At 34.2% G+C, this 12,160-nt stretch overlaps 1 protein-coding gene across 25 annotated transcripts in view; it reads left to right on the top strand.

The window, feature by feature from the left end:
• The window catches only part of LOC122514354 (cyclic nucleotide-gated channel rod photoreceptor subunit alpha-like), an 89,223-nt gene that overhangs the window by 3,645 nt on the left and 73,418 nt on the right, over positions 1 to 12,160 (top strand). For 6 of the 25 annotated variants that reach the window (XM_043631284.1, XM_043631257.1, XM_043631293.1 and 3 more), the window contains exons 1-3: positions 172 to 281; positions 881 to 1,244; positions 1,499 to 1,769. Coding sequence is in view for 3 of the 25 variants with exons in the window: in XM_043631302.1 (XP_043487237.1) it covers positions 1,499 to 1,769 (271 nt within the window). In the remaining 22 variants the exon portion in view is untranslated. Of the gene's footprint in view, positions 1 to 164; positions 286 to 880; positions 1,245 to 1,498; positions 1,770 to 12,160 lie in introns of those variants that run through there. The other 19 variants (XM_043631302.1, XM_043631240.1, XM_043631200.1 and 16 more) reach the window with 18 other exon arrangements.

Below are 12,160 nucleotides of genomic sequence, written 5' to 3'. Positions count from 1 at the left end.
CGCGCGCCACATACGGCGCGCGTCACTCGCGCTACCTCTCGTCGTCAAGCGGCTGTTTCGTGCGGATTGCTCCTGCGCTCTGTGAGGGATGCTGCGAGATAAGCAGCCCCGCAGCAGCCGACCAACCCCTCACCCCGTCAACTACCCCCCAACCCTCACCTCCTCCCCCCACGTCACGAAGGACGACGCGAGAACAGCAGTGAGAGCCAGGCCGCCGCCATAGCCGCTCCCCGGGCAACGAAGGAGGAGAAACCGTCGAATTTTCTCTCTTTTTTTCCCCTGTCTGTCTGTCTATCTATCTATCTATCTATCTATCTATCAATCTATCTATCTATCTATCTATCTGTCTGTCTGTCTGTCTATCTATCTATTTTTAATTCGTCAACTTGTCTTCCTATCTTCATCCGATCTTTCGCATTCATCCGGTCACAGTTCGTACGTTCATTCGTTCGTTCATTCGTACGTTCGTTGGCTTGATAGCTTTAACCTTTATTCCTATTCTTATTATACTTATATTCATCTTTCATTCTTTCTTTTTCTATCTATCTGTCTGTCTGTCTGTCTGTCTCTCTGTCTGTTACTCTGTCCCTTTTTCCCTTTTTCTTTTTCTCTCTCTTTCTCTTACGTCTCAGTGCGTGAGTGCGTGATTGCGTGATTGCGTGCGTGCTTGCAGTGTGCTCGTTAATTTTTTGTTGTCCTTGTTGTTTGTTCTCACCCCCGTATCAGGTTAAATTGTCGATCGTTTCTCGTGTTTAATAATCTCGTGTTTAGAATTAAACGGAGATTATAATTATGTCATATTGATCGTTAGACGATGATAACAATTTTGGCTATTAATTGCTAAAGGATTTTTTCTGTTCTTTGAACTGTCTAAAAAAAGGGGGATTTAAAAAAAAGATAGATAGATAGATAGAGAGAGAGAGAAAGAGAGAGAGAGAGAGTGAGAGAGAAAGAGAAAGAGAAAGAGAGAAAGAACGAGGGTTGTCGTTTTAAGTAGTGCGTGTCAAACGAGAAAAAAAAAAGAAAGAAAGTGCGAATAAAAAAAAAGAAAAAAATAAAATTAATGTGATATTCGGAACAAAGACGTGGTGCGAGCTTACGTGTCGACTCTACTAGGTGCAGTGTCGAAAGGAAGAGTTAACGGCGCGCGCGAGATGGTGCGCGATAAACTAATACACATACGTACTTACATATGTCGTTTAAATGCGACCAACTAAGAACTTGTTAGATACATAAACGTATAGGTACATATGTGTTTTGTTGGTAACATACGTAATACATAATACATGCATACATATATACATACATATGTATATGTATTGTATGTACGATCAATTTATGAAATTCTCGGTTATCGAGTTTACAAAAACAAGGGTCGGATTTAAAGTAAACAAACAAACAAATAAACGAACGAACGAACAAACGAACGAACGAGCGTAACATAATACGTAACGTAATGTAATGCAAAAAGAAATTTTTCAATAATTAATTCACATAGGAACGAACGAACGTACGAACGTACGAAGGGAAGGAAAGAAGAAAGAAAGAAATAAAGAAGAAGAAGAGGAGAAAGAGGAAAAGGGAAGGTGTGTGTAGGTTCGGACACGTGCCGAATACCACGAGCCAACCAACCAACCAACCATCTAACCAACCAATCCCTCGAGTATCGAAAAAAAAGAAAGAAAGAAGAAAAAAGGGGATGGAGATTAACGGAAGAAGCAGCAATAACAGGAGAACTATCGGTGACGATGCTTGGTACATCTACCTGTGTACGTTTACAATATTTTATTTTTTATTTTTTGTAGGTTAACCCTTTCGTTACGACAGTTCGCTCAGCCGGAACAATGCCATTGAACAAAGCATCGTGCCGTAAAGTGTACACATTAGTTAGTCGGTTCGGTTTTCGCATTTACGTTTTTCAACGCCACCGCTGGCGACTTATTTTGATGTCCAGAATATATTACGCGCCTTTAAATATATATTTTTAGTAAGATTAATCTAAAATACAGGTCAATGGAATCGAGAGAGAGATATTCAACAGATAAAGTAGAATCGTCCTGCCGATTATACTCGGCACCCGTACACACGGCTCGTCGCGCGGACGCCGACTATAGTCGGCACCCGTAACGAAAGGGTTAAAGAGAGGTGTTCCAAAAAAAAAAAAAAGAAAAAGAAAGAAATAAGGGTGAGCGCGAAAGGCCAGCCGCTAAAAACTTCTTTGCTTTGCTTTGCTTTGCTTTGCTTTGCTTTGCCTCGCTTTGCTTTGCTTTGCTTGGCTTTCTTTCTTTCTTTCTTTTGGACTTTACCGAGCCAAACTCGACTCTGGCGCGCCGTTGTCGACATTCACTCCCCCCCTCTCTCTCTTTCTCTCTCTTTTATTTTTTTTTATTTTTTCTTGTTGCTTTTACTTTTACGCAAAGCTTCTCTCGAATGAGAGAGAGAGAGAGAGACGAGTGGAAAGTTCGGCCCTCTTTAAGGAGGCGTTCCCGGAGTTACTTCCGAAGAAGACATCCGAGCTTGCGTGCCCTGAGCTACAAAATATTTACCACGTCCGATCGATGAACCGAGAGAAAGGGAGGGAGGAAGACAGTGTCAGGGAGACAGAGGAGAATGTAAATTTGAATTTTACTTTCGCGCGAACTCACGACGATGATCTATAAACTCTCTTTCTTGTTGGTACCTTGTAATCACTATCTTCCAAAAGGAAGTAACGAGATACCCTCACCACCCACTAAGAAAAGCATTGAACTATATATAAACTACGTGTTTTAGGCATGATTAAGCTTGAAAAAAAAAACTCGATTAATATTTTATCCTTTTTGTCAAACTATGCGGGTATACGATTTAACTTGGAAACAATTTCTCGTTACTAACGGTGTTTTATATATTATATATATAAAAATAACAAATAACAATGTGTTTCAGTAGTTTTACATAGAGCTAAATATTTTTATATTACTACGACAAACCGATCTTTTCGTAGTTTTTCCCTCTATCCTAAATTTAAGGGATGGTCTGGTTTACGAGTTAGTTTCGATCATCTTCATGTTCTTGTAGTAATTTTCTTTTTTTTCTTTTTTTCGTTTTTTACGACCAAGCGTCCAAAATGTGCGATGTCTTTTTTTGGGGGCGGTAGAGGGGGAGGTCTGTTTTTTTCTTTTCACAACCGAACGTTTTCACGTTCGGAGAAATCGTTCGGCAATTTTCCAGGCAGTCGCGTCTACAACGAACCCCCGTTACATTGACGCGTTTTGAAAGGAGTTTAGGTACGTATATAGCGCGCCAATAGCACCTTACACATATCATCGCCTATTTTACGACAGTTTGTATGTACTACGTACACATATATATATATGTATGTATATATATATAGAAGAAAACACGCGTGTATCAGACTTCAAAGCGAACGCTTATTACGTTCCATCCATCCGTTGGATGCCACTTGAGTTATTCACTCATTCTAACTTATACCCATTTTATTTATTCATATATGCTTATTTAATTTCATATTATTTTATTTGATTTCATTTTTCGTAGATAACGATCTATATATAATAATTTAGTCGAATTAATCAAAAATAATCAGATTTGAGGGGAATTTATTTTTGAATTAATTATGAATTCGCGAAAGGAAAAGTGAAAATTGTAGTTTTTTTTTTAAACAGTAAAAAAAACTGTTTAAAAAAAAAAAGAGAAAAAACGCGAAAGGTGCTACGCTGGTAGAAAAAGAAAAAAGAAAAAGAAAGAGAAAGAGAAAGATAAAGAGAGATAGATGGATAGAGATAGATAGAGAAGCAGGTACGTTGAATCCGGAAATCCGATTAAATGCATTCGAGATGTCGAAAGTCAGTCGCATTAAAACGATCGCATTCAAACCATTGTTGAGTATATCCTTCCGCGTATCGAAGATGCATCTTTAATTCTGGGCTCTTTAAAAAACGTTCTCTTACGTTAATAAAGAATATAAATGAGATTTTGGATATATACCGGTCGGGGTGTAAATTTGTATAGTTTGTTCGAATAAAAAATAATAATACGTATACAAAAAAAAAAAAAAAAAAGAAAAAAAATAATAACTTTGGAAGAAAAACGAGACAAGTATCGATAACAACGATTTTTTTGTTCCTTTGACTAATACGAACTCTGATCTTTATATTATATTTCTTTATAAAAAAATTTGCGTATGCGTGTGCGTGTGTGTGTGTATATACGTAAATATGTATTTTACGGTAATTTTATAAGATACTTGATCAAATCTATCTATAAATTTATTCACGTTTATCCTATCTTTAAAAAATCCTATTTTTTTAGGCTCAATTCATTGGCGGGGTGGTTTTTTGGTAAAGGGGAAAAGCAAAAAAGGTTAACGGATTTGAGGATCGTCTTATTTTTCTCATCGGGACGAGGAGGGGGAAGGGTTGTTTAAATATGTTAATCCTTGTGTTAGTTGATTGATTTAAGAAAAAAAAAGAAACAAATATTTATCATTTATTATAAACCGTTTGCCGATCTACGATACGATCGTCGTTGAATATATTATTCCCATCGTGCTTTTTACTTTACGTACAATATTTTCTTTTTTCTTCTATCCAGTTGGAAAAATAATATCTTTATCGACTCGCCGAGTATTTTTAACCGTCATTGTCGTCGTCATAGTTGTCTTCATCGATCGACCGTAAGGATTCTTACTTAAGCGAAAAATAAAATAAAATCAAATCAAATCAAATTAAATCAAATCAAATCAAATCAAACAAAATGGCAATGAAATCATATGAAGTTTAAAATCGTTTAAAGTTGTATTTAAAAAAAAATAGCGAAAAGAAAACACACAAAGAAAAAAAGAACCAAAATGATTTTGTCTTCTCGAAAATTTTCCCCCTTTTATTTTTTTGTTTGTTCTTTTTTTTTATAATTTACTTCATCGCGTTTTTTGTTTTTTTTTTTATTTTTATTTTATATATACGAGCGACAGAGACGAGACGGAAGAGGGATGGTTGGAGGGGGAGTGGGGATGACATTTAGAGGATGGAATAATAAAAAGTCGTTTTTGTTAAGCAGTTTAACCGATTAACCGTTGAAATGTGATAGCCTTTTCTATTTTCGAAGGTAGCTTAAAAGGAATAATTAAGGAGTACTAGACGACGAGGTTTGATTAAGTGGATGAGTGCTCTCTAGGGTTGCGTTTAATAGAACCGTGCTTTGAGATGGACGGAAAGGGAAGGATTTTCGTTCTTTAGTATATAAACCGAAAAAGGAGGAGGGGGGGGAGTTGTGGCCGGGGGAGGAAAGTGACTACTATTCATCTTAGCCTCGTCATTTAAGGTAATTCTAATGAAGCGAAACTAAAGATCACGTTTCATTGGTATACGTTAGTATTATTAGTTCAAGGATAAAATAGAAATTAGAGTAGAACCTAAATTTGTACGAACGAAAGAGAAAGAGAGAGAAGAAAAAATAGAAAGAAAAATAGAATACAGATAGAGAGATAGAGGTAATCGTAGGGAAAGAAATAATTTGCCATATTTTTTTTCTGTCATTTTTTTTTTTTTTATTTTTCCAGGCGAGTGGAAGAATAAACCTTGCAGGTGTTATTAACTCAATTGTGCGCAAAGGTTTAATTAAAAAGTATCTGGTACGATCGTATATACATATACGTTTTTATATCATCTTTTAGCCTTGAGGGGCGGAGGGGGCTTTGAATAGAAAAAAAATTATAAAGAAAAATGTTCAAATCATTGATTACGAACTGGTTAAAGTTTGTTTTTTTTACGAAATCTTATCGTTTGATACGTTGGATTCCTTGAATGACGTAGGGGTTGGTAAAATATCGACAGGGCTATTTTTGTTTGTTTTAACCAGGTAAATTTCCAATTGACGATTCCCGTTTAAAAGAGATACCCTTTACTTCTGTAAGATGATGAAAATAAAATGAGGAAGATAGAGAGAGAGAGAAAAAGATATAAAGAAGATAAAGTAAGAAAAGGGGGTAAGAAGATGGTTTTCTTCTCCTAGGGACTTTAGTTCGATGTCATGCTAAACCTTCAAGACCCCGATTATTCGATCCAATTTGCAAACTAAATATTCTTCGGAATTGTCGGAGCGTTGGAAACGGCCCTAGATGATTCTATTCTATCTTAACATCTTCTTTATTAAGGATTTCGACACGTCTATCTATCTCTCTCTCTCTCTCTCTCTCTCATTTTCACGATCATTTCATTTATCGAATATTTATTAAACCAGTCGATTTAATTGCCATTTTATTTCTTCCTATGTTAAAAAAAAACATTTAACAAAGAAGTATCTCCTTTCTTTTTCATTTTATTGTTATTTTCAATCGAACCAATTTGCATTTATTTATTATTCTTATTTTTTGTTGTTGTATTTTCTTTTCAAATAATATTCACATCGGCATCGATATAAATTGTTCATAACGTGTACGAGTGTTGCATGCATTCATTTGAAAAAAGTGTATAGTAGAAAGCAGGAAATATTGATGGTGGGAGAGGAAGGGGGTTGGGGTCGAGGAATGTGACCTTCCTATATTAAAAAAAAAAGTAGAAAAAAAATTTAACAAAGTAATGTCTTCTTTTTTTTTCTTTTAATTGTCAATCGCGAACCAATTGACATTTATTTATTATTTTTATTTTTTTATTTTTTTATTTTTTTTTTCAAATAATATTCGCATTGGCATCGATATGATCGTTCATGACGTGTACGAGTGTTGCATGTGTTCATTTGAAAAAGGTGTATAGTTGAAAGCAGGAAATACTGGTGGGTGGGGGGAAAGGGTTGGAGTTGGGGTTGGGGGATGCGACCTTAGTGGCTTCACTGGGTCATTGGCACGAACGTTGGCTGACGTTGAACGCACTCGGCCGACTCGCGTGACTTCCGGTACTTAAGCGTCTAGCAATTGACCCTTCTTCACACCCCCGACCTCGCACAGTGGTTTCAAATCTCGAAAACTTGGCCAAAAAATACAAAAATCTCGAGTCCCATTTTATGGGGGATTTTTAACCACGGGAGGATATTTTTAGTAAACCTTTTAGCGTCTTTATGGAACATTTTTTCTTTCTTTTTTTTTTATAATTATTTATACTTGTTAATTATCAATTGATAGGTGAACGTCAAACGCATTGCATTATGCAATTAATATTTGCGCATAAGTAAGATATTAAGTACAATCGAATAATGTTTTTTCATAATTTTCAATAAATAACAAATGTAGTTGTTAATATGTGGAGAGTAATTAATTTAATTTTGAAAAGAAAGATATTAATAAATATTTAATTGGAAAATGTATTCGACATTTATTGTTTGACATTTTGTTATGTTAAAATGTAATATTAAATTCGTAATCAAAGAACCTTGGATATACTCGAATATTAATTTTCAATAAAAATGAAATTACAATACATTTACTTTTGGTCACGTTTTCGGGATTTATAATACAATCGTAGAGAAAAACAAATCTTTAACCTCAATTATTTTCATTCTGTTTTCTTTTTTAAATTTTATCTTTTATTTTATTTTATTTTACATTACAATTTAATACGATAATCTCCATAATTTTTGTTCTTTATACAATCGATGTCTCGTCCTATTGTTCTCTTTCTTTTTGTTTAGGTGCGTACGATGAACACTTTTACTCGCACATTTTGAAAATTTCGTGTATTCTATAGAACAATGCAAACACATAACACAATTAAACGAATTCGAACAACCCTCCTACTACGCGAATGCGTTTACATCGCATCGTGTTTGGGTTTCGATATAAAACAGTAGGAATTAATTGCGTTAGATTATAATTTAATAAATTTTGTTTTCTCAATGTTTTCCGTGATAGTCAATCGCATCGAGTAATTGAAAATGAAATAATCGATAATCCGCGTTAGGAGTTGACTCTCGAACGTTCCAATTTGAATGATAGCTCTTTTTTTATCTATAGGCTAAAATTCCATATTTTTCATGAACCTACGGTTCGAGTTGTTTAAAAATAAAAAAAATAAAAAAAACAAAAAGAAAAACACAAACGAAAAATTTTCTCTCAGGGTAGCAATAAATTTGGTCGTTTTAACCTAGCACGTATAAAGTTTTTAAATCGTTGAAAGTTAAAACACGAGGCAACCGGTTTTTCCATATGTCGTATTTCAACTACCTATGTTTAACCTAATCCACGTTTCTCTCTCTCTCTCTCTCTCTCTCTCGGAATAAACTACAAATACTAAACTTAGGTACGACCTAGGGTAAGAAAAACATTGAATTTCAAAGATACTCGACCTCCCCTACGAACTTTCTTCCACTATGAATTCTTATTTCGATTTGCATGAATGTTTAGAAATTTCGTACTTTTTTTCTTTATTTTTTTGGAGAAAAAAGAATAAAAGTATGGAAGAAAAATAGAAGAGAGATCGTAGATAAGAAGTAAAGTAGATTTTCTTTCCAGACCTTTTCTTGTTCTTTATTTTTTTTTTTTTCTTTTTCTCTCTCTTCCAAAATACACAGACACACACACACACCTATTTACTTACCTACTTAAATATACATACGTATTAAGAAAAAAAACCCTTTGTTATACAACTATAGTTCCATTACTTCGATCGTGTTTTTTCTCTAATTGCATGTTCCCTTCTTTTCCTAATTATTTTATCAAAAGGCTTTATCCCGTTTAGCAATTAGAATATTCCTAATTCGTTTCTAACTCATAAGCTTTCTCTACCTAATACCAACCATCTCACGCATATACAAATTTTATCCTCAGTTTTCCCCTTCCCCGGTATATAAACTTTAATTATACTTTGTACTTTAATCATTTTTCCATTAGAATATTTCGAACTTACTTTTGTTACTTAATTAATTTCCTAATTATGACAGAAAATATAAATTGCTCGGAGTACTTTGGAAAAACGAGGATTTTTTGGTTTAATTTCGTTGTTGCTTGTAGTCACGAGTTTGTAGTATAAAACAAAAGCCTTTTTATGTACGAACACTCGTTTAAAATAGTACCATCAAATTTTTCAACGAATTATCAAGGAAAATGATTTATTATCGTTACTCGTGAAGAGGTTCGTACAGATTTCTAAATGAATATATATATTTGATATTTATATGTTTAAATAATATTTACGAAGAAAAAAAAGCGTCGAATTTAAATTATTATTACTTACAAAATTTACGCTAACGTTGACCGAACAATTGAATATTTTATATATATTAATTTAGTATTATTTTATTATTTTATTATTATTAAATATATATAGTATACATTACACATTTTTTATTATATTTTTTATTATTATATTAATATATATTTAATATATTAATAATATATAATAAATATTTATAATAATATACAATTATAATTTAAAAGAGATTTGTTTATGCCGAGATTAAGTGTAACAGTGTTAGGACAATGACATATATATAAAAAAAGGTTTCTCATCAAAATAAAATTACTTAGGAAGGATTAAAGCTCGGTTGTAAGATGTTCATGGTGAATTCCGACGGAATAAAAGACGACGACGAGGATGGTGAGAGAGAGAGACCGTGTAAGCGCGAAATTCCAAAGAGATCAAGGTGTTTTCACGCCAAACGTGAGTGAGTGAGAGAGAGAGAGAGAGAGAGAGAGAGAACAAGTAAGCTTTCTCCTTATTCAATTTTGGCATTAACCCTGTACGTATACGTCGTGTATGCGGCAACGAATAGAAATTCCGCAAAATGTCGAGACCTTCATCCATGATTAAATTCTGTGATTTATTGTTGGATTCACTATAGATCTTAGGGGGTTGCCAGTAAGTGCATTCGTTTGCATAATTTCAATTCTAGTTTTTTTGTATTTTTTTTTTGTATAAAAAATACTCTACCACACGCATCTCAACGCTTACTTGTTAACCTTGAAACCTCCTTAAGGAAGAAAGGGAGTTTTGTTCAGTGGATTAAAAGGAATTTTGCAATACGTGTTTTTTGTTGTTAGAAAAATTGAATAAAAATTGTCAGATGTCTCGAACATTAAACCTACCGACGCTTCCATATATTGTTCGTAACGCGAATAAACTATTTAAAAAAAAAAAACTCTATATATCCTATAGAACGAGACTTTAGAAAATTGAGTAGCGAACACTATTACTTTATTTTATTTAGAATCAAAAGTTCGCGCGTTTTAAAATGAATATTTCCAAAATAAATTTTACAAAAAAAATCCATTATTCAGTTTATAATACAATTTATAATACAATCAACTCACGGACTTTTGGTTCACCCTAAAATATATTTTCTTCAATTTTATATTATTTTTATTTTTTATTATATTTCTATCTTATGATTGTCAGTTAAATTAATCGGAGGAGAAATCAGAAACCCGCGCCGGGGGATTTGAATTAGAAGTAGAACAAAATTTGATATAATATTGTTGCGTAAATTTAGAATTTAGTGGTTTATCATCATCATCATCATTCTCGAGATATCTCTCGAACGAGACGCCGACTAAAGTGTCGATTCTACGAATAGAAACTAGCGAGTGAGTGAATGAACGAACGAGCTAGGAGAGAAATGAGATAATGTGAATGTGTGCGCGGGCGCGCGCGCGCTCGCTCTCGTGTGTTTATGTGTGTGATAGAGAGAGAGAGAGAAAGAGAGAGAGAAGGACAACGTCCTCGTTGCTATGGCGACTCCCGACGAGTTCCGGACAATCCTGGAAAGGTCCGCGAGCGCTACTAAATGCCCTAAATAATACAACTTCGTCGTAGACTTGCTCCTTCTGGCGCCTCCGCTTTAACCTTTTCCCTTCTATTTTTGGATTATCCTCAACGACCTTTACCCTCCTCCTCCTACTTCTTCAAATTCCCCTTCTTCCTCTTTCTCGACGATTTGGAACCCAAGTACCTGGCTGACTGGCTGGCTGGTTGACTGGCTGGCTGGCTGGCTGACTGCTATTCCTAGAACACACCACCTACTTTTTAGGTTAGAAATAAAAATTTGGAATTATATATATATACGATATTTAGTATGTTTGCGTATATAGAAAGGTCCGAATTTATATTCACTCTTCCCCCTTTTCACTAGGTCCTTGTTTTTTTTATATTTGATTTCTTTTACCTTTTCATCCCCCTTTCAAATATTTTTCTAATATTTTCAAGTACCTGGCTGACTGGCTGATTGGCTGGTTGGCTGGTTGACTGCTATTCCTAGAACATACCACCTACTTTTAGGTTAGAAATAAAAGGTCGGTATTATATATATACGATATATTAGTATGTTTGCGTATACAGAAAGGTTCGAATTTATATTCACCCTTCCCTCTTTTCACTAGGTTCTTGTTTTTTTTTATATTTGATTTCTTTTACCTTTTCGTCCCCTTCAAATATTTTCCGTTCAGGTTGGTATTATTGGGGCGCGAGCTTATATATATGTGTAATACTCTTAGAGGGTGTTGTAAAGGAACAATGGTCGAGCTTTATTACGATTCATTAGATTTGAAATGCGATCGTATTACGAAATCAGAATTTGGGAAGCTTTGCTTGCATTTTAATCCATTAAAATTAGATTGAAGTAGTAACAGTCACTTACAAACTCTCGCTACCCGCATATTCTCTGATCCTGGAGGCTTAAAGAGTCTTTGGGGCAAGCACTGAAATGGTCAACAATCGTTACTACCCCCCTTCCCTTCAGTGGTTTCAATTTATTTTTAATTCATTTCAATTCAAATCATCTTCTTATTCAGTATTTTTAAACAATTATCATATATTTTTCGTGTGTGTTAAAAAAAAGAAGTTTTTTTTTTCTGTACACGCTTCGAGAATAAAAACTGTTTCACGGTACGCGTTCGATTCTAATGAAAATTTACAACGCGAAAGATATTTTATGAGCGAGATCAAACTACCTTTGCCACTCGTTCGCGTTTATTTTTTTCTTTTTATATTTTTCTGTTTTAAAAGACAAGCGAATATAAAACGTGACGCAGAACCAAAACTATACATATATATATACATATATATATAAATAAAAATAAAAATAAAAAGCAAAGGTTTATCGTTCGAACGGGAATAAAAAAACACACAGACACAGCTGTCGCACAATTCGCGTAACAACGGATCGGTGTGAGCGGGGGGGGGAGGTAGAGAAGGTGTAATAAATTCGCTACGCGAATAAAATGTAACGCTATAAT

The sequence above is a fragment of the Polistes fuscatus genome, unplaced genomic scaffold (genome assembly GCF_010416935.1).
Source record: "Polistes fuscatus isolate 324 unplaced genomic scaffold, CU_Pfus_HIC Scaffold1, whole genome shotgun sequence".
Lineage (NCBI taxonomy): Eukaryota > Metazoa > Arthropoda > Insecta > Hymenoptera > Vespidae > Polistes > Polistes fuscatus.
This window is presented reverse-complemented; position numbering and strand designations above follow the sequence as displayed.